This window comes from Melospiza melodia, chromosome 24 (assembly GCF_035770615.1).
Source record: "Melospiza melodia melodia isolate bMelMel2 chromosome 24, bMelMel2.pri, whole genome shotgun sequence".
Taxonomy (NCBI): domain Eukaryota; kingdom Metazoa; phylum Chordata; class Aves; order Passeriformes; family Passerellidae; genus Melospiza; species Melospiza melodia.
Window position 1 is genome coordinate 1,929,886 of NC_086217.1, and position 23,583 is coordinate 1,953,468.

General features: G+C 48.0%; 1 protein-coding gene across 2 annotated transcripts in view; it reads left to right on the plus strand.

Annotated features, from left to right (window-relative positions):
* Window positions 1–23,583, plus strand: part of MYH10 (myosin heavy chain 10) — an 87,151-nt gene that overhangs the window by 24,930 nt on the left and 38,638 nt on the right. The window contains exons 4-8 of one of the 2 annotated variants that reach the window (XM_063176026.1): window positions 3,533–3,560; window positions 12,523–12,625; window positions 17,054–17,083; window positions 20,594–20,686; window positions 23,506–23,569. In XM_063176026.1, the coding sequence (XP_063032096.1) occupies window positions 3,533–3,560; window positions 12,523–12,625; window positions 17,054–17,083; window positions 20,594–20,686; window positions 23,506–23,569 (318 nt within the window). The remainder of the gene's footprint in view (window positions 1–3,532; window positions 3,561–12,522; window positions 12,626–17,053; window positions 17,084–20,593; window positions 20,687–23,505; window positions 23,570–23,583) is intronic. The other variant, XM_063176027.1, reaches the window with a different exon arrangement.

A 23,583-nucleotide genomic window follows, 5' to 3' on the forward strand; every position in this document is an offset into this window, starting at 1 on the left:
GCTACCCATGGAGCTGAAATGCAGAATAACCAGAGATAACAATGCAGAATAACTCTCGTGGTGCCCAGGAGTGTGCCAGGGCACATTTGGCCTGGTGGGTGTCCAGCACACCAACTTGTGCCTGTCACTCTTGCTGCTGGCTCTGAGCATAGGTGTTTGTTGGGAGTCACTGTCACAGTGCTAAGTGTTTGATGATAGTTTAGGCAGTAACCAGGCAACATTTTAAAGGCAAACACAAATTATAAAGGCATGCTGCATCTCTGTAACCAGATCTCTTCCCATGTTTATGAACCCAGCAGGAAAGTTGGAAAAATAAAATAATTGGACTTGAGGAGTGGCAGGTTGGGGACACCTGTGTGCTCTCCTTGTCATGTGGCATTCATGGAGCAGTGCTGGGAGAGCTCTGGCAGCAGCAAATCTGTGCTGCTGGGAAGGTCCCTGTCCCCCAGGCACTGCCCTGTTTTCACAGAACTTGTCAGGAATGCAATTTTTAAATAACCTTGGCTAGATTGATATCTGAGCCTGTTCACCTAGAGCACAGGGCACACACACAGCAGCTCCTTGGAGCTGCTTCCACAACAAACAGGAGCCAGGAGCTTCTCCTGGGCTGGGCTGCGTGGCACCTGAGCATGAAACACCACCTACAAATAAACAAATAAACAGGAGCCGTCTGCTCCCTTCACAGGGCTCCTTTTAGAAAGCCAAGGATTTTGATTTCTCCTGTTTGAGAAATGCCAAAGAACTTGCCTCCTCCACCTCCCAAAAAAGCAGGAATTTTTAAATGTCAGCTCCAGCAATGGGGGTGGCATTTGATCACTGCTCTGGACAGGGAAAGGAAAGGCTGTGCCAGAGTGAATGATCCACAGGAATTTTGTGCTTGGGTTTGAGGAAGGACAATAACGACCTGCAAATAGGAACCATTTTCCTCTGCATGCTGTGTGCTAGCCTATTGCTTTCCCTCCAGCCTGAGCTGGGAAAGCAGATTTAACTGTTTTCACGGGGCACGCTTGTTTCATTAAAGAAGGGATTGTGCGACAGTCAGTGTCTGTATAAAAGTCACTGTTTGATAAAAATTGCAATCCGAGACAGGTTCAAGCCCAAAGCAGGTAAGGCACCTGTGGAATTGTTTTCCCAGGTCTGTGAATGAGTGATAATTCCAAAAATGCTTTTCTGGCTGGGCACTTCACCCAGGGAAGCTCTAAATGCCTTCTTCCATTCATCCCCAGTCAGTTGGTGAGGAGGATCTGGGCATCTGCAATACTTTAAATATCAGTGTAGTGCAGGGTGACTGGAGCACAGCCAGGCAGAGAGAGGCTGGGTGTCTGTGTGCCTGGGAACTGTTCTGGGACAGAGCTCCTGTGCTGCCCTGCAGACAGGCTGGGGAGAGGCAGCACCTGCTCTGAAATCAGGGCTGCAGGCACACGCTGTTATCTGTGTTATCTGGGGGAGAAGGAGCTAAAGAAACCATACATAACCCTTCCACCTTGGTCATTTGTCAGAGAGCACCTTGTTGGAACCCAGGAAATGCAGATAATTGACTTTGTAAGGGTTGTGGCAGTTTAGGCTCCTGGACAGAGAAAGTTGAAGAGCATGGCTGCACTTGCTGGGGCTTCTGGCAGTGGCAAATAAATACAACTTTCTGGACTTGTAGATTTTCTTTAAATTTAAATAGGTAAGAAAAGTCACTTATAGTGTGTATTGTGGCACAGTAGGACTGCATGGCAAATGCACAGATAACAAAAGTCACAATACAAAGCATTGACAAACTCACACTGTCTTTAAATAAATTAAACTTCAAGGCAAAGCTGTGTTTTTTGAAGTGCTAAACTGAAGAGGTCTGGTTTAGAGGAGGCTGTGCTTTTTGAGGTAATGGCCCAGCTACAGTGCCAAAATTAGCGTGAACTTATTTCTGGGAAGTAAGAAAAGGTAAAATCAACTTGTCACTTTACAGAAATGCCTCAGTAAATACTAAAGCTAAGAAGTTCTAACTTTCAGCTCTACTCACAGTCCCAGCCTGGCTTTCATTCAGCTGTTTCTCCTGCAAGAACAAATGTTCTGTGCTATCCTGGTCACCTCGAGCCTGTGCTGGCCAGAGCTGCTGCAGAGCCACTGCCCTGGGAGCAGCCCAGGCTCAGAGCTGCACCCCTGGCTCTGCAGGACCCTCAGCTGCACCTGAGCCCTGCCCTGGCCCTGCTTCTCCCACCAAAATCTTACTTTGGACACGTCTTGCAGGACCTGCTGCCTGATATCAAACCTAAAAGAACATAAATAAATGTTTTACTAATGTTTCTCTTGTCGTACTCCCACTGCTTTTGCCCCCTCTCATCTTGCATTTCCTGCAGTACCAGGCTTCCCGTTCCTTGTTTTGGTCTTGCAGCTGTAGGGAATGATCCAGGAGCATCCCGGCAGCCTTGTCAGGAGGGTCTCCAACACTTGGAATTTTTCTCCCCCACTTTTAACGATCTGAACTAATATTCTCCAGTTCTCCTGCACTAATTCTGCTGTGTGTTACCCTTAGGAGGGATTTTTGGAGGTCAATCTGCCTACAGGACACAGCCATGGGCTGCAGGGTTTGCCTGGTGAGGCACAGCCAGTGCAGCTGCTCTGCACAGAGCCCAGCCCAGCACTCCTGATCCTTGGTACATTTGAACAGGAGGCCCCAAGTACAGCTGACTGCATGTTTTTAACATTTTTCAGCCAGAGAGCATCTCCATTTTTTGTCATCCTTGGTGTTAATGTAGTCTGGAACTTGCCAGGGGTGGCATCTGTGGCTCAGCCTGTGCTGGCACCTGCCTGCTCTGAAAGGCTTCAGCTGAAATGTTCTCTTGCTGCAGGTATATTCCCGTGTTCTGATGATAGAATTTTTAATATGGTACTGAAATACACTCTGTGAAGCTCTTGGCATGGTGAAATAGCCCTTGCAGGCTGCACCTGACCTTCAGGAGTTCTTCCCAAAGGTTGTGAGTGCAGCACGAAGTGCTGAGCAAGTGCTGCAGCATTTTGCTTTCCCTGGGTGTCCTTTAGACAAAGCTTTCATGAATAAGCTGAATTGTGGGAGCTCTTCGGGCCTGCATGTTTATTTAAAAAAGAGAACAAAATGCTGGGGAGGAAAGCACTTGTTTGCTGGAGATGGCAGTGCTCTTTCCAAGTGTGTGCTTGTCAGTGTTGTGTGCTTGAAACTGCTTTTCTGCTCGTGTAAGGGTTTATATTCTTACTGCATTCAGAATGAGAAGTGTTAGGGCCACTTTATCTGAAAATATAGTTGAAAGCCTTGCTGTGGAAGATTATTAAATTTAACCAGAATTTTGATTTCATTATCTGAAATGTCAGGACTTTGAGGAACTTCCAAGCTGTTGTTTGAGGGGTGTGTGCATGGGAAATGGGGGACATTATTAACATTGCTTCAGAGTGTCCTTCGAATTGTTAAATTGAAAAGATGAATGTTAGAAATACTCAATTAAAAGGAGCTGTTTTGCAGATCACAGAGCAGCGTAAGCAAAGCCCTATAACCATGTTTGTTCTTGTTTTGCAGACCGTGAGGACCAATCCATTCTCTGCACGTGAGTGATCATTTTTCATTTGGCACTTTGGGGAATCTGTGTTGTGAGAGGGGCTTTGATGCAGCTGTGGGAGGCAAAGCTTGGTCCTCAGTCTTGACAGGCAGTGGGAAAAGATGTAGCATGTAGTGATATTTAATGTGGGGATATAGTCAGTGATGTTTAATATGGGGATATAGCCTTTTAGTACTGTAATTCACATTATTGAGTTTCCTAGGCATGTTCTGCTTAAGAAATGTGACTTTAAAATGTCAGTGAGGAGCTCTGCATCCAACCCAGAAGCTTTAAGGAGTTCATCTCTGCACTGCTGTGCAGTAACTGCTCAGGGGGAAAGGCCTGGGGAAGACAAGACCCAAAAGTGGGTCTGGGGACCCTGAGCAGCAGCTCAGCTCTGGGTGTGCCTCCAAGGGATCTCTGAGGAGGGGGACACCAGGGCTGCCTTTCACCTGAGCAAAGCTGTGCCTGTAGCAGAGGTTTCCCTGCTTGGGAAGGCAGAGCACAAGGGGGGTTTGAGGCTCTCAGTGCTCAGAGTGCAGCTGGCAGGGGTGAGCCAGCTTCCTGCCCTCTCCCCCATGGACTGTGTGTTCCTGCAGCTTCCTGTGCTGCTGCAGGGAGTGTCAGCAGGCAGATAAGGATTCCCTGGGCTCGGGGAGCCAGGCTGGCCCAGCCCCAGCTGCACTGGACAGAAACAGCTCAGCTCAGAGCGCTGCCCTGGGCCAGCACTCCCTGTGCCAGCCTGGGCTGCAGGGGGACATTGTCCCTGCTGGGAGCAGCCTGGGGGTTAGGGGGGCTCATCTGGGCTGGAAACCTCACTGTGGCTCTGTGTGCAGGGTGGACACAGCAAATGCAGGGTCTGAGGCACAGGGCAGCTCCAGTGCTTGGGGCCCTGGTGTTGGGGATGTGCTTGGGGGGGACCCTGCTGCCTGGAGCAGCGCACTGGGACACTGATTGCTGCCAGCAGGCCTGGGCTCAGTTCCTTCCTGGCACAGGGGATTCAAATCTCCATCTTGTGCTCCCCACAGAGGTGCCTCAACTCCCAGAGTCTGTACAAGACTGAGGCCGGATCCTTGCAAGCCATGGATACCATGGATGCAGGATTCCCAGGGCCTAAGGACACAGAAGCAGAAAGAGTTCTGTGCTTCATATAAAAGTTGATCTGGTTAACTCTGGCTTGGCTGGGTCTGTGGCTCCTGCTCCTAGCAGGACTCCTGTTTTGTGTGCTGCCTGTTCCGTGTGCTGTGCACAAAGCAGCCCTCAAAGCAGGGTGGGATCCCAGGGTGAGGAGAAAGGCTTTGTTCCCCTGTGATTGTGGATGCCTTGGCAGTGTGTGCTTGCCCCAGGTGAATGTTTGGAAGTAGCTTCATGTTCTGTGTCTGCCCATGAACTTTCCTCTCCTTTGCATGGTCAGCCAAGCCCACAGGGCTGGAATGGCAGCGCTGCAGGATTTGGTGAATGTCCAATCTGATCATTTATGAACTGGAAAGCCTCAAAGCTCTCCTGCCTTCAACTTTGTCATTACCTCCCCTCTAAGGTTCCTGTGAGCTCTTGATCCACCTGCACTGAGTGGACAATTGATCCCTGTTTGTGTCTGGTACAGAGTGTGGAGTTTGTGCATCTCGTGCTGGGTTCCCCCTTGGCTGGGCTTGGCTCTGCCGTGCAGAGTTGGTTCCCTCTATCTGGGCTTGGCTCTGCTGTGCAGAGCAGTTGGAGCTCAGGTGATGAGGGTGAGGAGGGACACATATCCTCACATGGAGAATGCCACCACACCTCTTGAGAGAGCCTTGTTCTTTTGTAGGTCTGCATTATAAACTAGGATTTTGGGGATTAAATCCTCCTTGGGAGTGGGACAGGGCCATGGGGAGCTCCCTTGGTCGGGAAGAGATCCCATGGTTTGATCAGGAGGGGGAAAGGGTCCAGGACTGCCCTTCATTGCTGTTTCTGGTGATGAAGTAAATTTAAATTGTGTTCCCCTTCATGGCACTGGTTTTGCAGGTCCTGGACTAAGGCAGCAGTAAATAAAGTGCAAGCAGAGTGCTAACCAGCCCGGAGGTGCTTTCAGAAACTCCTGTGGCACTTCATAAAGAGTCATCTTCTCATCCCAAACTTGCTGTCTCAGGACCTGCATCACCTGATTGACCCTGATGTTTACTGAGGCTGGGAGCCCTCAGAATAATTTCTCATTTCTCCAGTAGGAGTGGTTCAGGGTAGCTAATGGGGAAAAAACCACCTCGTCAGTGGTGCCCTGAGCTGAGTGGACAGTTTGGTGTGCCTGTCATTTCCCTGTCTCCAGCTGCCTAGCAGGAATTGTCTGGGACAGAGCTGTGCCTCTGCTTGCTGAGGGTCTGCCTGCTTTGCACCCTCCCCTGCCTCTGTTGGTGAAGTTTCCTGGGTTTTTACCTTCCCCTTTACCCCCTGCCTTTAGTGGTGAAGTTTCCTGGTTTTTTACCTTCCATGGCCTTCAGAGGAGGGGCAGTCACTTCTCCAGCAATGCTATTTGAAGGACACTTTAGCAGGTCTCTGGATCCATCCCCTTTTCTTCTTGACAGCCACGAGTGCTGCTTTTGGGGGGATTCCTGGGTTTAGGGCTGTGACAAGCTCTTGGGATCTTGTTCTTCACAGTTTGTCTCTGCAGTTTTCCAGGTGCCTTCCTTGGGTTCTGGCCCAGTGAGTGTCTGACCCCTTTGTACTTACCTTGGGAACCTTTGCACACTCTGGTCTTCAGTTCTGTTCTTCTCCCATTCCCCATCTGTTTGTGTGAGCTGGGACTGCTGAGGCCAGGGATGAAAGCTGTAGAAGGAACTTCTTGATGGAATTCTTATTATGGATGGGCTTTTCTCACAGTGAACCATATCCAGCAGCCTCTGCTGCTCCAAGGCATCCCCCTGATTTCCTCAGGAGCAGGGATGGGATTTCTGCTGTGCCCTTTGGCCTTTCACCAACTGAGAAACCCAAATATGGTTTTTTAGAGACAGGAACAGCTTCAGCGCCCAAATCCATTGGACAATCCATGGGTGAAAGCCAGATTATTGCCTGGCTGGAGAGGAGATGGGAGGAGCTGAACAAACAGCAATGGTGAGAATTTCTTTTTAGCTTTGAAGTTGGATGGTTTAATCTTGGGCTGCTAACCACTAACAGATGGTGAGGAAGGCTGCTGGAGCTCTCCTCTGCTCTGGAGTTTGGTTCATCCAGCTTTGCAATGAAAAGCAAAGGAGCAGCCCTCACCACCAGCACTTTTCTGGGGAGCTGGACTCAACTGGCTTCCATCTCATCATTCCCCCTTGGTGGGACTGCAAATGAGAGTTTATTTTGGACCTTCTCTCTGTAAATTCTTAGTTTGCTGAAAAGAAAGGAAAATATGTGTAATTCCAGAAATTTCATGTTCCTCCTAGCTTATAAGTAACAAATATATAATATAAGTGATATATTTGTGTCTAGAAGCAGTGGCTTTCAGTCTGTGTTGACTCAGCATTCATCAGTGGTTTGTGCAGAGCTGTGATGCCAGCACTGTAGCATTCCCAGACCTTCCTGCACATTTTCCTCTTTCTGTGGGATGTGAAGCTGGGCTGAAGAGCTTTTCAGAGTGTTGGATTTTTTTTATATATTTTATTTTTCTCTTGGAGAAGCTGCAGCTGCTATTTTGTGAAGTTTTGGTGTTTCTCTGCTCACTGAGCATGCCAGGCTCATGACCAAGATGAAGAAATTTTGTTGTGGTAATTAGGAATTTGGGAAACACTGAAGAAAGTGAGCTCTGGAAATGTGCTGCACTGCACTTTGAAACACACCAGTGTGTTCTGGAGACTCTTAGCACAGAGCTCTGGCATTCCCCGGGCTGGGCCTGGCCTGATAAAGAGGTGTCCAGCAGATGCCTGCAGCCCTACAAGGTTATCTAATCTGAGCTGCCTTCCGTGGGAGTGATGGGCTGTGCAGGGAATAGAGGCTGCTTATTAAAGGCCAGCAGCAGCAAATACCAAACATTGCTGTATACAACCCCTGGCAGGGCTCCAGCTGGGAACATTCCCATGGCAAGTGCTGGGGAGATGATGGGGAGCACCAGGAGGGAAGGGAAGCAGCTCCAGAGCAGCCACCTAAACTGTAAAGCCAATTAATGACACTTTTCCAAACTATCAGTTATACCTCTTGCAGAAAATAAGGCAGGTGATTAAGGCACCCTTTAATTACAGGTCTTGTCTGTAAATATCTGTTAATTTGTAACTGGCAGATGATGTGCTCAGTTGTGCCTGAGAATAAGTGTCTCCTCTGTTCTTTGCAACTGCTGTTGTCACAGGACAAAAGGCCATTGTTGGGGCTCTTACAGAGGCAGTTACTTTCTCCTCCAAACAATTTAAGTGCATATTTCCATATTTCCGTGGTTTGGGGCCTTCTGTGAGTGGCTGCTTCCATGGCAGGAGGTGTTGATGGCAGGGGAGCTGTGAGCAGCAGGGTGGGCTCTTGTGTGCTGGGACCTTGCCCAGGTGCCACTTCTGCACAGGAGGACCCAGTGCTGCCACATCAGCTTCTCATCCCAGGGCTTGTCTTGACTGAAATCCCTGGGCCAGAGGAAGAGTTTGAGAGACCCAGCCATCCAAAATATAAAATCCTGATTTTGTTTGGGTTAGTTTTCCAGGAATTTAAATCACAGAGATGATCTCCAACTGCAATCTGGCCATGCTAATACATTCCACATCTTCAGGAATAATTGTTAGAATGGAGACTGTGCCCAGGCAGGGAGATAAAGCATAGCCTGCCTTGGGACTGCAAGGCTTTCTTTGGGTTTGTGTCCCTGTGTCCTGTGCTGCTCATGGCACTTGGAGCTGCAAGGCTTTCTTTGGGTGTGTGGCTTTGTGTCCCTGTGTCCTGCTGCTTGTGGCACCTTGTGGGATGGAGTTCATGGCTCTCTGGGAAGGTGGCTGGAGAGGGGCCAGTGGCCTTCAGCAAGCAGCTTGAACCTCATCTCATTTCCCTGCAGCCCACAAGGCATTTCCCAGGTCAGGGAGGGGTGGTGGCCCTGCCATGCTGGGTGCTGTCACTGTCACAAGGTGTGTGAGTGCTTCAGACCTGCCTGGCATAAGGAAAGCAGCTGTTCCACTTCTCTTTCCTTCAGAAATGGTGTTTCCTCCTGGAACGGACCCCTAGGAAGGGCACTGACCTGTTTTTGGGATAATGCCTGCCCTGGGAGTGGTGCTGTGGGGGAGAGCAGCTCCATCCCTGCTCTTTGCTGTGAGCCCTCCCCTCTGTGAGCTGCCTGTTCTCCAGGGAGAGCCCATCCAGTGTGGAAGTGCTTCTTGTACAAGGTTTGGGCTCAGGCTGCTCAGGGAAAGAGCTGCAGCTGGTTGAGTCAGTGCCTGCATTTTCCTAAGCAAATTGGAGCTGGGATGAATTTGCCTGCAGAGTTCTGGGCTTTGCTCAAAATGACACTCCAGTTTTACATGCAGTGAATTCAAAACCATGTTCAACTTTCAAGTGCTCATGCTGGCTAAACTTTTCCTCTTTTAAATGTGCATGAAGCTGCTTCAAAGCAGGAGCTTTGCTGCTCCAGGAAAGAGCTCTTGGACATGGGATCCTGCATGAATTCACCAGCCACTGGTAGGCTTGGTTTGACCTGTCCCTGAAGGTGGCTTCCAAGGGAGAGATCCCTCAGTTAGAGGATGGAATAACCTTGTGCTGCCAGCTGGAGCCAAGCAGGGTTTGCTTCCTTGGGAGCGCAGTTTGGCATGACCTATGGCTGGAGCTGAGTTTGGGATTCTGCCAGCCTGGAATGAAGGAGATGAAATCATTTAGCAGAGCTGCCACTGGCTGAGGTGAGGCTGCTTCTCAGCCCAGGGCTTTAGTTGTTTAATTTATGGCCACAGATTGAGTCATATTAAAACAAGGTTTAGAAAAAGTTAAGCTTTAGCTTTGTGATTCCATCCCCATTCTGTAAATACTGTACACGGTGTTACTCAGAGTTTACCTTTTTTGGGCAGGTTGATAGAGGTAGAAGATTTTAATTTATTTTTGTAATCCATGTGTTTGCACTCCTGGGAAAGAACCAAAAGTATGCAGATGTCATTATTCCTGTAAATGCAAAGGACTTTATCCTAAATCTTCTAATTCTTTCATAGTATGTGGCAGCAGAGCTATTTGCCATGATGCTGCAGGAAATATTTGGCATTCCTGTAAGCTCCAGGGAGAGCAGGACTGGGATGATAACATCCTCTGGTGCTGCTTTTCAATGAGCTCTTGCACAAAGACTCTCTCTAAAATACCCCTCTGATAGATTTAGAGGGTTTTTAACACAAGGAATGTGTTTCAAGCTGCTGTCTTTCCTGTGCTTGTGCTGTCTGACTCCTCCAGCCCTGTGCTGCCCTTTTCCAGAGCTGACATCTGAGCTGTATTTATTGTAGCAGCTTCTCTGCACTGCATGTGTTACAGGAGATTTTCCTCCTTTAAAATGTAATAAACTTTCTTCTTGTGATTTGACAGAAAAGATTATTTCTCCAGCTTTACAGGCACAGCTAATAGTGCATTCCCAAGCTCTGCTGACAATAAGAACAAATTGTATTGTTTTAAAATGTAAATGTATATTTTGCTGTGCTTCTTACTTCTCTTACCTGCTGGAATGGTTTTAGCATTAGCATTTTTTAATACACATCCAGAAACAGGCAAAGCTGCTTTTATTATTGCTCATGGTCATGAATTATGTTAATGTAAACACTGCAGTGAAAGGGAAATGAGAAATAAAGACTTGAGAAGCAAGAATTGGCACCTGATGGTTTGGGGCTTTTTTTTCTGCTTATCAGCATTCACATTTGCCTCGTTTGTGGGGACTCTGGGCTGGGTGGAAATGGGATTTTTCATTAAGTCAGAGGGTGTTGTTCCACTTGTCCATTTGTCCCAAAGTGCACCCAGGTTCTGGGTTTCACAGTGATGCTATCTTGGCAAAAAGGAAACCCAGTTATCCATTAGCCAATTCTCAGAGTAATCTCCTTTGCAACCAGCTTTTCAGGTAGCACCTTCCAGGTTTTTCCAGGCACTGAGCAAAGCCAGCCCAGCCAACAAGTCTGCAGGGAACTCCCCTGTCTCCCTGGAGCTTTGGGGAATGGAGGGCAGAGCTTTCTTATCTTCATATTCTCTGCTGTTTTTCTGGTTGTGAGGAGGATGGAACCCAAATGGTTTTAGCCAGACTGATGGAGCTGTTTCCAAGGAGCAGATGCCATCAGGAATCCAGGGACCCTTGGTTGGGTTTTAGCCAGGAGCAGATGCCATCAGTAATCCAGGGACCCTTGGTTGGGTTTTAGCCAGGAGCAGATGCCATCAGTAATCCAGGGACCCTTGGTTGGGTTTTAGCCAGGAGCAGATGCCATCAGTAATCCAGGGACCCTTGGTTGGGTTCCACCTCTGGAGCTGAGGCCACAGCTGGGTCACTGGCCTACAGCACATCTGCAGGACCTTTTTGCCTGGGGTTTTCATCTGTGTCACCTGGAATTCCTGTGAGGAGTCCCATGAGTTGCAGTGAATGCAGGTTCTTGCTCCTGGGTGCAGAAATGCCCATCCCACCACGCTTCAGCAGAGGTTCCCCTCTCTTAGGGCCATTCCCTGTAGTGTTTCTGGGATTTTAGAGTTTTGGACGGTGAGGAGCAATGAGAGTGTTTGAATCTTGAAAATCTGGGCCAGTGTCAATATCCCTCCTGTAGTTCCAGGGGCTCTCTCAACTCCCCCTGCAGCTGCTGAGTGCAGGGTGAGGACAGGGATGGTCCTCAGCTCTTATCTGATCCACAAGTGCAGCTCTGGAGGTGCTGAATCCCTAAGCAAATGCAGATTAGCTAAAAACTGGGGTGTATGATGAAAAAGGCTGCACAAGAATGTGCCTGAATTCCCCTGCTAAATGAACATTTCCATTCTAAGTAGCTTAGAGGAGAAATAAGCGGGCAGGGAAAATGTGTGCTTGTCATTCTCACAAAGGAGCTGGCTTCCAAACTGTTAATTTTTTGAACAACTGTTGAATGGCAGGAGTGCTTCCACTCTTTCCATGCAAATCCCCATCATAAAACCCTTTTTAGCTTCCCACACTTCAGAGCTGCTCACGGCAGTCTCTGTCTCCCTGGAAATCTGCCTTGCACTGCTTGAGCCCTGCCTAAGGCACCCCTGAATCTCTCTGGGGCTGGGTTTGTCTGAAGATCAGACCTAGGTTAGGGAAAAAACCCCAAACTGTCATTTTTAGAGCTGCAGTAACCACATTTGTGATTGCAGGGACGTGAACCTGGTCACATTTCCTGCCTTGAATATCTCCTGTAAACCTCTCCATAAATTCTATCTAAACATGGTCTGCTTTAAATCCACCTCTGGCTTAAAACTGAAATGTTCATTTGCTATCTTTATTGATCTGTGAACTCTGCAATGATAAATTCATTTCTTTATGGTTTCATGTAGGCCCGTGGCCTTCATAATATTTTTAACCTAGCAAAGACTCTGAAGTGAGTCTGGAAAGAGAAGAATCTCTTGTTTAAGGTGTGTTTTACTGCACTCTGTTTCTGGCTCCTAAAGGTGCTGAGTGTTTCCCTTAACATGGCAATTCCCATAACCAAACCCTGGAGTATTAAAATGGTGCTAAGTGTAAAAGTGTGTGTGTATATCTCATGATTTAAAAATAAAAATGTTTCTGCACCCTGAAAAATTCTGTCTGCAGTGATCCAGGCAGGGCACAAGTGTTTCATGTCACCTTGGCTAGCAAAGGGCTTCAGGCACAAAGCCAGAAGCTCTTAATCAAACTGATGTCACACCTTGTATCAACACCTTAAAGCTCAGGAGATCTTTGGGATGGAGGAGGGATTTTAAACAAACACCTTGTGGCTCCCTGCAGCATCCCTGCTTTTGGGTTTTGGTCTGTGCACAGCCAGAGCCATCAATGGGATGGGTGAGGGATTGTAAACAAAGGATTCTGTTGTGGAAGGTGAATTTTGAAGGAAATGTGTGCCTTGTTTTGCAGAGGTGAATCTGGTGCTGGGAAGACTGAGAACACCAAGAAGGTTATTCAGTACCTTGCTCATGTTGCTTCCTCCCATAAAGGAAGAAAGGACCATAATATTCCTGTAAGTTGGGGTATTTTCTCATTTCTTCATTGCTCGTTTTGCAAATTACCATCTTTGCATTTGAAAAAATGACTTTTTTATTGAACTGTAATATAATCTGTGCAATTTTGTCTCAACCATTATTTTCTCTTTAGCAGTGGCTGAAATGAGCAGTTACATCAAAATTTCTAGTCCATGTCAGCTGCCTAATTTCTGTTGTGAAATTAAAGGCTTTATACAAATAAAAGCAAAGCTTTCTGATGCAATAAACCCCATTTTCCAAAAAGATTCAATAAACCCAGGCAATTCTAGCTGAATTTAGTTCCCACTAGGTGCAGTTTTTGGTATTATATTTGTGAACAAGCTTTCTGTGCTTTCACAAATTAACTTGTAGATGGGAAAATCATCCAGCTTAAAAACTGCTGTAGAGTTGCTATATCTAGGAGCCAGCATCTAATTAAAAGCTCAGATTTTATTACACTATAAACAAGTGAGTATATACTTTTATATCAGAGAATATTGGCTTTTTTGGTAGCTTGAAACCAACTCTGATTTATATAGATTTTTTTTCAGATTTCCTGCCAGGCTTCAACATTTTCACTGAATTTGGAGTGGTTCTTTGCTTTTAAAATCCAGGAATGTGTTTGAATATTCATTGTTAGGGTCATTTGGATATGTTTGCAGTGAAGTTTTAATTCAGCTTTGCTCCAAACAGTGTCTTGTTGTAATCACAAATGGTTTTCCAGTAGCAATCCTGGTATCTGTGGTGGCTGGAACCTTCAAACTGCATTATCTTATGGAATTATAGAGTTAGAGGCGTACAGAATTACAGCAAAGAGCTCTGAGATCAGCCCAGCCTTTGCCCACACCCCATTCCCACTGAAGCATCCCTTGGAGTGTCACCTCCACTCATGTTGTGACTCTGGTGACACTGGGACATCACCCAGCACAGGTGATTTTCTGTGAGGTTTGCAGTTGTGCATGTTCTTGGCTGTTCCACTGTGCAGCCCTGGACAAACCCAGTGTTTTTTCCATTTCTACAGAAGCAAAATTGCCAGTAGGCTTTAGGAGAGAAGGGAATTGTGCAGGGTTTGCACCAAATATTTCTAAATACACTGCTGACAACTTGGAATACCTCAGACACTTGTGGAAGCCTCTTGCCCCGACACCTTTCAAAATGTGCCTCCCTTCAAAGTGAGATTGCATTGCCCAATCCCCACAAAAGCTGAGTTTTCAAAATCTTGAGGGATTTTGGGGATGATGCAACTTCTCAGGGAGCCTGTGAAGGCACAGAAAGAAAGGGGAAAGCTGGGATGTGAACAAAAGGAACAGGGAGTGTCCTGGATAAAAGTCTTGGATTGTGCTCTTTATTCAATGCAGTACCATAGTGGACACTGGATTTGCCATGTCTCCATGAAAAATGCAGAGTGTTTGTCACCAAACTCATTTTGAAAATACAAATTAGTCTCCCTTGTTGTGCAACCATTAGTTTGTGTTTATGTATTGGGAACAAAGAATGTCCAACCCTCACAGTGCCACTGGGAAGGTAGGAAGGGTCAGAATGGGGGTTACAGAAGCAGCCCTAATTTACCCTGTTAGCATATTCATTAGAAAGCTGCAGAGGGCTGGTGGTGATCCACAGTGTGTGCAACCTGTGCATTGCCCTGTGCACAAGGAGATGCTAAATAGACTTGTTAAATTAATCCATGGCTTGCAGTCTGTCTGTAGCCATCCTGTTACAGGTAGCTATCAGTGACATGTGTGTTTCTGAGCCTCTTTGAATGCCTCATTGATTATTTTTTTAAACAAAGCAATTTGTATGCTAAGCCAAGGGTTAACTGTGATTTGCCTGACCTAATGCTGTAAAAGCAGAACAAAGCAGAGGAGCCCCAGAGTGACACCTCAGAGCACACTGGGGCTCAGCAGGTGCCTCCTCCAGCTGGGGTGGAGGGGAGATGTTCAGCTTTTGTGAGAGCTCTGCTCAATGGCTGGCATCCAGCTGCTTGTCCAGGAGGCTTTTCTGTCCCCAAATCCCTCTTTCCTTAGAGCTGACAGAGTCCTGCACAGCCCTGAGCACGTGGGCCTTGCAAATGGAGTCAGTGACACAGGGCTGGAGTTCCAGCCTGAATTTCAGTGAGGATTCCTGGGTTGGGAGTGTGGGAATCTCATTTCCTGGGTGATCCCAAGGTGGTGTCCTGGGCACTGCACTCCAAGTGTGGGCAGGAGGAGAGGTGGCAGAGGAACCTCAGCACCTGTGGGGTTTGGCAGAGCCAGCTGAGGCTGCGGCAGCCCTAAAAGAGGGAATAGAGGCTGGGGAGGGAGGGCTGCTGGGCAGGGCTGGAACAGGAGCTGCTCTGAGGGCTGAAATAAGGCAGGGTGCGCAGTCTCCATCAGCAGAAACCTTTACATCAAGTGTAGATCACAGAATCCCAGAATGGGTTGGGTTGGAGGGGATGCTAAAGATTATCCATTGCCACCCCTGCCATGGCAGGGACACTTTCCATGTCCCAGGGACACCTTCCACTGTCCAGCCTGGCCTTGGGCACTGCCAGGGATCCAGGGGCAGCCACAGCTGCTCCGGGCAACCTTCAACCTTCACAGGGCACAATTCCTTATTCCCAATATCCCATACAGCCCTGCCCTCTGGCACTGGAGCCATTCCCTGTGTCCTGTGCCTCCATGCCTTGTCCTCAGCCCCTCCCAGCCCCATTTTAGGCTCTGGAAGGGGCTTTAAGCTTTCCCCAAAGTGTTCTTGCCCAAACTGCCTCTGTTTTCACTAAACCCAGCTCTCATGTTGCTATTTTAGACTTCATAACTCATTACTGGTACTTTAGATTAATGATTGCTTTCAGTGGCTGCCTTGCCTTGGTAGCTGAAATGCTAAGTTGCTTAATTTCTTTTATTAATTTCTAAAGGAACAGAATTAGTTTTTGAAGGACAGGATCTCAGGCAGGCTCACTCAGGCTAAAGATCCCCTGGGTTTCCCAAGTGGGTTTAACTGCCCTCATTTAACACAAAGAAGTTCAAGCTGTGCCTGCTGGTGCTCAGTTCTGTCTCTGGTAGGGCAGGAATGGACACCCAGGAGTGCAATTCATCATTTGTAAATATAAACAAACAAAACTCCTCTGAATCCTGAGGTGCTCCTGTCCTGCCCCATGGTTCCAGGACAGCTGGTTCTCTCCTTGGCAATTTGAAAATTCACTTTGCTCACCTGAGCAAGCCAGGCCACTGCCAGCTGCCTGACAGACCTCTGTCCAAATCTGCCATCCTGCCCTAATAAAATAAGAGTCACAGACAGAGGGAGCACATTTGGCTGCTGTAAAAACCTTTTGTTGTGTGTGTTTCTCCACAATATTTTGCCTCAGGCTCTCACATATGAACCTTAAGATTATTAAACTCTCAGACTGAGCCAAGGAAAAGAGTATGGAATTGAAAATTTCTGCTGAAGCTGTGCAGATTTGAATTTTGAAGGGGTTTTATTTTACTTTGTTACCTTCATGTTCCTCTGTCCTTCTTGCTGGCAAAGTGTCCAGTGCAAGGTTGTGCTGCTGCTTGAACGAAAGAAGCAAAGGTTCTGTCTCGAGTGTGGGTTTGCATTTTTACATATTTGCAGTAGGGTGCAAATCCAGCCCCCCTGACTGCTTTGAGTGGCTCCCCTTGGGCTGTTCCACCCCTATGGGAGTGCTCAGAACAGTGATTGTGGTGTTTGAGGGTCCCCAGGACAAGGTGAGAGATGAGAATCTGACTCCATGTGCTCAGAAGGCTGATTTGCTATTCTATGATATTGTATTATATTAAATAATGCTGTACTAAACTATACTAAAGAAAGAGAAAGGAGACATCAGAAGGCTGAACAAGAATGATGAAAGTTCGTGACTGACTCCTCAGTCTGACACAGCTGATGGTGATTGGCCATTAATTAAAAACAATTCACATGGAACCAATCAAAGATGCACCTGTTGGTAAATGATCTCCAGACCCCATTCCCAAACAATCAGATAATTATAGATAATTATTGTTTTTGTTCTTTTGTGAGGCTTCTCAGCTTCCCAGGGGAAAATCCTGGGCCAAGGGAATTTTTCAGAGAATATCGCGGTGACAAGTGATCCCTGCTCACCCCAGCCCCACAGTGCCCAGGGCTGGCCACAAGGGGACTCAGGCTGGGTTAATTTTGGAAGCAGTGCCCAAATAATGCAGCTCCTGCCTCTCCCTGGTTCTCAAGGGCCCTGTGCCACCCTGGGCTTCATTAACCCTTGCATAAACACAGGGTGCAGCGTGTGCCACATGCCAATAACCCTGTTCTGAAATCTGGGCAGTGTCTGTGGAACTCTCTGTGTGACTTTCCTTGAAGTGAGTGTGTTAAAGGTGCTGACAGTGCTAATGTGGGATGTGACATGCAGCTGGAATGCCTGCTTGCTAACTTATCATCTGTTTGTTTGCAATGAACAGCCCGAATCTCCCAAACCCGTCAAACACCAGGCAAGTGGTTTTTCTTAATGCTTTTCAAGTTATGTAGGAGAACTGATGTGTATTCTGCTCTTTGTGCTGATAATGTGGGAAACCTTGAAGGAACACATAGCTAGTAGAGAATTTTGGAAATATTTAACTGACTTTGAGAGAGGGAATAGTGAGCAGCTCGTGAGTTTCTCAGCATTGCAAAGGATTTTAACCACTTTTATTGCAAAGGATTTAAACACTTTTGAGCCCTGAAATGAAAGGTTTGCCCTCTCTCCAGCCATTACTTTGTGTATATTGGGTAATGTGCTGCTGAGAGAGTGCAGAACACTTTGTAAATATTAAACAAAGCACTAAATAAAAGATTCGATTAATGGAAGCTACAAAATTCTTTTGATTAAGTGCTTTGTCTGAATACTTTTATAGCTTGGCAAATCACCAGTGAAGACTTTGATCTCAAGTGTGAAAGGCCTGGCATAACCAAAAGCCTTGAGAAGTGAAGGATTTCCCCAGCCTTTGTAGGACAGGTGGTGTAAGCAGAGTGGGGTGTGAGTGAAGTGTGCTGATGTGAGCTCCAGCTGCTGTCAGTGCCCGGGCTCGCAGAGGGCTGGGCACATCCCCTGCCCATGGCACACTCCTCATTCCCTGCTCTGTCTGATCCCAATTTCTGGGGCACAGAAGGGATTGCAGGGCTCCAGGTGGAGCTCACCTGGAGGAGGCTTAGGTGGAGGTTGAGGGCAGGACTGTGGGGAGGGATAAACAAACAATTGCAGCCACAGGGGAAATGCCCCAGTCTAACCCGAGCTGGTAAGGGATTCCTTTGAGCTTTTAAATAAAGCAAAGCTTTGTCCCAGCTCCCATGGGTGTGACCAGCCATGGAAACTGAAGGGTTAATTCAGCTGGGTGAATTGCCCCCTTGCATTTCTCTGGAGCTGATGAGTGCAAAGGGAAATAATAAAGGGACCTTCAGGTGTGATCTGTTGGGAGCAAAAGGCAGTGCCTGGGCAGCTGTGATGCCCTGGGAGTGTGTGGTGCAGTCAGACCCAGCTGTGGGGCTGTGCTGTCCTGTTCAGAAGCTGCAGACATTCCCAGTGAGACACTGAATCCTCCCTCCTTGCACACATCAGTCACTTCTGAGGGTTTTTACTCAAATATTTGTCAAGTCCAAGAATAGACAGAGTGGTGTTTGGTTGGACCCTCCTCTTGCTTGGAGCTGGGTGCCAGGGTGGACATGAAACATTTGCTGGTGAACATTTTGACTGTGGCTGTGGAAAATGCTAATCCCAGGCTGTTGATGCTGCATAAGGCATGGAATCATTAACATCTGTGTTTCAATGTCACTTGGAAGTGCAGAGTGGATCCCTGCTGTATGTGAGTAGCATGGAGCATCCCTGCCTGCCCCAGGCCTCCCCAGAGCCATCCCCTGGGCTGCTGCTTTTCTGGAACTGAGACAGTCCCTGGCCCTGTGTTCGTGGTGCTGCATGAGCCATTGCATGCCCTCACTTCTCCCACAGTTCCCATTCTGCTTTTTCCAAAAGTTCTGGGGAGATGCTGTGCAGGGGCTGTGCCCAGAGGCCGAGCTGGAGTTCAGTGTCTGTGTAGAACCCTGAGCCCTCCCCAAAGAGGGTTGGGTTTGGCTGAAAGCAGTGCCTGGAGAGAGGAACCCCCCAAATCAGGAGCCTTTTGCAGAGTGAGGGCTGGGACAGGTCTGTGTGTGCAGCACTGAGCTCTGCTGGTTCCAGTGGTGTTCACCCTCAGCTGAGCATCCCCTGCTCCCTCAGCCCCTCAGGGTGATGGCAGCAAGGAGCAGCCAGAGCATTTCATGGGTAAATGTGTTTATCCACATCCTCTGCTGCTTTATTCCAGGTTTATCCCAGGTTTATTGCAGGTTTATCCCAGGTTTATCCAGCCCTGCTGTGCCCTCCCAGCCCAGGCAGTGCTGGTGGCACACAGCCATGCCATGCAGCACTCACTGGGCACTCAGGGCATTTCTTTTCTGAAATAACATAAATGGGACATGCCAGCTGTGCCACACTCCCTGCCCTGGTTGGGCACTGTGGGTTTATCCCAGGAGCAGTGCTGATGAGGGAATGCTGCCCTGGATCTTGGTGTGCCTACAGGAGCTGAGAGAGGGGAGGGGAGGTGGGAGCATTCCAGGCTCTCTGAGGCTTTTACTTGGGAAATTTGGAGAATATAACAGCACAGAGTGGCTATAACAGGCATCCAGTTTCTCTCCAGTTGCAGTTTTTTGTGAGTTTAAAAATGCTTTTAAGCTGTCACCTTGGCAGCCCTGCCATGGCACTGCTGGCTCTGCTCTGGGCTGGGACTCACATTTATTCCTTCTGCATTTATTCCTTCTTACCCACCCCAGCATTTAGGGAATGTCTTGTCCCAAAGGGAGAACATTTGGAACTAAGCAACTTCTGAGCAGATAACTTGAGGTCACATTAACGAAGGTGCAGCCATTTATTTCCAGGAGAGCTTGAAATATATTCCAATATACAAATCAAACTCTTTTAGGTGTTAAGTAGTGAATTTTAAAAATTCCTGTCTAAGAATTGACCCCATGTGGAAGCCTTAAGAGACTTAATGCTTCCTGTTCTTTGATGCTTGATCTGGGCCTTTATTCACCAGGACTATAAATAATTGGAAAAAGCAGGTTCATGAACACAAATGTCAGATTGGAGACTACATTCCAGACAGGTTCACTTAATTTTTTTTTCCCCACACCATCCTTCAGAGCAAGAAGACAATATATTTATATATTTTCCTGTGTACATTTGTGCCTCCTGGGCTCTTGGAAGCAGCACAGACTTTTTTTGTTACCAGACCTCCTCATGGACAGAACTTGCAAAAGCTGTTGTGCAATTTCCTTGAGATAAGTACTTCAAATTCTAAACTCATTGGCCAGAGCTGACAGAAGCATTTAACAAATGCATTAAGCACCCTGAGCAGTGCTGGCTGGATTGAGCAATTTGAAAGCAGTGTTTGTAATTGGGGTTGCTCAGTGCTGGTGTGGCCAGGTCAGAGGTGATGCAATGAGATGAGTTTCAGTCTGGCTGACTGAAGGGGAGTTTCACTCACCTGAAAGTAAGCTTGAAAATAGGTATTTCTGAGATTGGAAATAGCTGTTCTGAGATAGCTGTGTTGCCAGCACAAAGTTTAAACCTAAAACCTTAAATTAGTTAAATTGCTTTCTTCCCTAAGCACTCAAATGTCTGTGCCTGATTTCATTAGCCCTAAATGTGAATTTTCTTTCCCATATTCAGTGACTTTCAACATCCATCAAGTCCTGTCTGGTCCCTGCTCTGTCTGTGTGTGTCTCTGTGTGGTTTGATAAACAAACACCACCCAAATCCAGCCACGTTCACCCCTGGATGGAGGCAGCTGCAGGTTTGGGAGTGAGGGCAGGATGAGAATCCCCTTGGAGGTGGTGGCACTGTCACACCCGGGGAGGTGACTGCAGGACAGGCAGAGCACCTGGGCCCTGTGCTCTGGGTAAATGTGTTGTGTTTGTGTCTCTGTGGTTTGCAGGGGGAGCTGGAGAGGCAGCTGCTGCAGGCCAACCCGATCCTGGAGTCCTTTGGCAATGCCAAGACCGTGAAGAACGACAACTCCTCCCGCTTTGTGAGTGCCCTGATCCCTGCAGAGCCTGTGCCCCCACCCCTGCAGAACCCCCTGATCCCAGAACCTGGACATCTGCAGAGCCTCCTGATCCCGGAGCCCTGACCCCAGAGCCTGGGCACCTCATCCTGCAGAGCCTCCTGATCCCAGAGCCTGGGCACCTGCAGAGCCTGGGCACCTCATCCCTGCAGAGCCTGTGCCCTGATCCCTGAGCTGTGCCCTGATCCCAGAGCTGGTCCCTGATCCCACAGCCTGTGTCCTGATCCCAGAGCTGGTCCCTGATCCCAGAGCTGGTCCCTGATCCCAGAGCTGTGTCCTGATCCCAGAGCTGGTCCCTGATCCCAGAGCCTGGTCCCTGATCCCAGAGCTGGTCCCTGATCCCAGAGCCTGTGCCCCTGATCCCAGAGCTGGTCCCTGATCCCAGAGCCTGGTCCCTGATCCCAGAGCCTGGTCCCTGATCCCAGAGCTGTGCCCCTGATCCCAGAGCCTGTGCCCTGATCCCAGAGCCTGGTCCCTGATCCCAGAGCTGGTCCCTGATCCCAGAGCTGTGCCCTGATCCCAGAGCTGTGCCCCTGATCCCAGAGCCGTGCCCTGATCCCAGAGCTGTGCCCCTGATCCCAGAGCTGTGCCCCTGATCCCAGAGCTGGTCCCTGATCCCAGAGCTGTGCCCTGATCCCAGAGCCGTGCCCTGATCCCAGAGCCGTGCCCTGATCCCAGAGCCGTGCCCCTGATCCCAGAGCCTGTGCCCCTGATCCCAGAGCTGTGCCCCTGATCCCAGAGCTGTGCCCCTGATCCCAGAGCTGTGCCCCTGATCCCAGAGCTGTGCCCCTGATCCCAGAGCTGGTCCCTGATCCCAGAGCTGTGCCCCTGATCCCAGAGCTCTGCCCTGATCCCACAGCCTGTGCCCCTGATCCCAGAGCTGCTGCTGCAGAAATGCCCTGTGCCAGGTGTTCTCTGATTGTATCAGGACATTTCTCTCTCCTCATCCCCCATGAATCGAGGTTTCCTTCCAATGCCTTCTGCTTTCTGGGCTCACTGAAGGTACCTTCTCACTGGCTCCTGGCAGAGGGATTTTATTCTGACTCTAGCCATCCCTGAGCTGACAGCAGCTCACAATCTGTCAAATAGAGCTGTGCTGGGCTTGTGTGCACAGATGCTGCTGGCTTGCTGTCAGGTGCCCAGGACTGGGGCACCCATGGGGCTGGCAAAGCCTTCCTGTGCAGAGCCGTGGCTTTATCCAGTGCTTGGGTTGGAGAGGACATCCTGAATTTCTGCAAAAGCACACATAAAACCCATCTCAATGTCCTGATTTACTGCAGGAAAGTCTGAAGGCCACTGTGTGACCTGGCCCAGGTGGCAGGCACTGCTGTAGCTGCTCCATGTTTTTGTTGGGTCCCTGCTTGCTGTTCACAGTGTTTTGGTGGCTGATAACCACTTCTGATGGGTTCTATTGTTTTAAAAATTGTGGTGGAGCTCAGGGTGAATAAATAGCTTTTTACCACTTCTTAGAACTTCCTCTCCTTTGAAGGAAAAAAAGAGTCATCTCTTATTTCAGGGGGAAGATGTTTTTAGTACAACTTCAAAAGTGTTCAGGAGGTATTAAATCATTTTGCTTGTGAGAACAGCACTAAAATTTACAGAACAAATGAAAGATTTCTTGTCTGCCTTTGACATTTCAACAGTTGCTTGGATTTATAATGCATGAACTCAACTCCATGATAAGAACTCTGGAAAACTGTATGACTAAATCCATCAGCCCCTTCAGCTGAGGAGGGAGAGCACAGTTCTGTGGAAATTCAGCTTTTTTAATTTTACAGCCCTGTTATTTATAATGTTTCCTGATGCTTATAGAAGCTGGGTACAGGATTTATAACATCAACAGGTTTCACTGCACAGTGATTCCCCTTTGTTACCTGTCTTGAATCCATCAGAGGCTGTACTAACTTAATGAGAATACTTCTTTCCCTAAAAGATGTCAGCATCTGTTTTGTGTTATTTTGAGCTCTGCATTTCCATCATGAACATAATCACTCTGATGGCTCCAGCTCTGTTTTCATAAAGGGACCAGTATAATTCATTCCAGATGGTTTCATCTCATGCAGAAAAAAATCATCTTTAACAGCCATTTCCAAACCTGATTTCGAAATCTCTGTCCTCCCACAAGGTGAGAGGTGGTTCAGCCTTGCCCTGCTCCTGGGATCCCAGGCAGGACTCAGAGAAGCCCAGTGGCCAATGTATTTGATTTTTTCCCCTTTTTTATTCTACCAAAGGCAGTTCTCTTGTGTTCCAGGGGATCATCAGTCTCTGGTTTGTATTGGCCAGGAGAGTGGCCTTGCTGGATTGATGTGGCAGCCCTGATTGCTTCCCTATGATATGGCTTTTCCAAAGCCCTGGGCTCAGTGCTGTGATGGTGTCAACAGAATTGAGCCCTTAGATGAGCTGGAGAGAGACCATGGAGGCCTTTTGGAAAAGGAGGGAGAAATCCTTTGGGCCAGGCAGCACCAGAAAATGCCCCAGAGATGTGCACACCTGGAATCCCAGCCTTGCTCCCCACATCACAGTGTTTGCTCAGGGAAAATGCAGCCTCACCTTCAGCCTCACCAAATAAATCTGCCCTAGGAGTTCCCCAGTCCTGGAGGGTGTTTGTGTGCAGTGTGCTCCCTTGGAGTGAGCCCATGGAAGGGAAAATGTTTCCTCTGAACCTGGGAAATCCTTGAGCCATGAGTGTATTTGGGTTATCTCTGGTATGGACAGCATTGTTTTAATTAAAAAAAAAAAAAAAACAACAAAGTACTTATGAAAAAATCTTCTTTCCTTTGCAGGGCAAATTCATCAGGATTAACTTTGATGTCACTGGTTACATTGTTGGGGCCAACATTGAGACCTGTATCCTTTTTCCT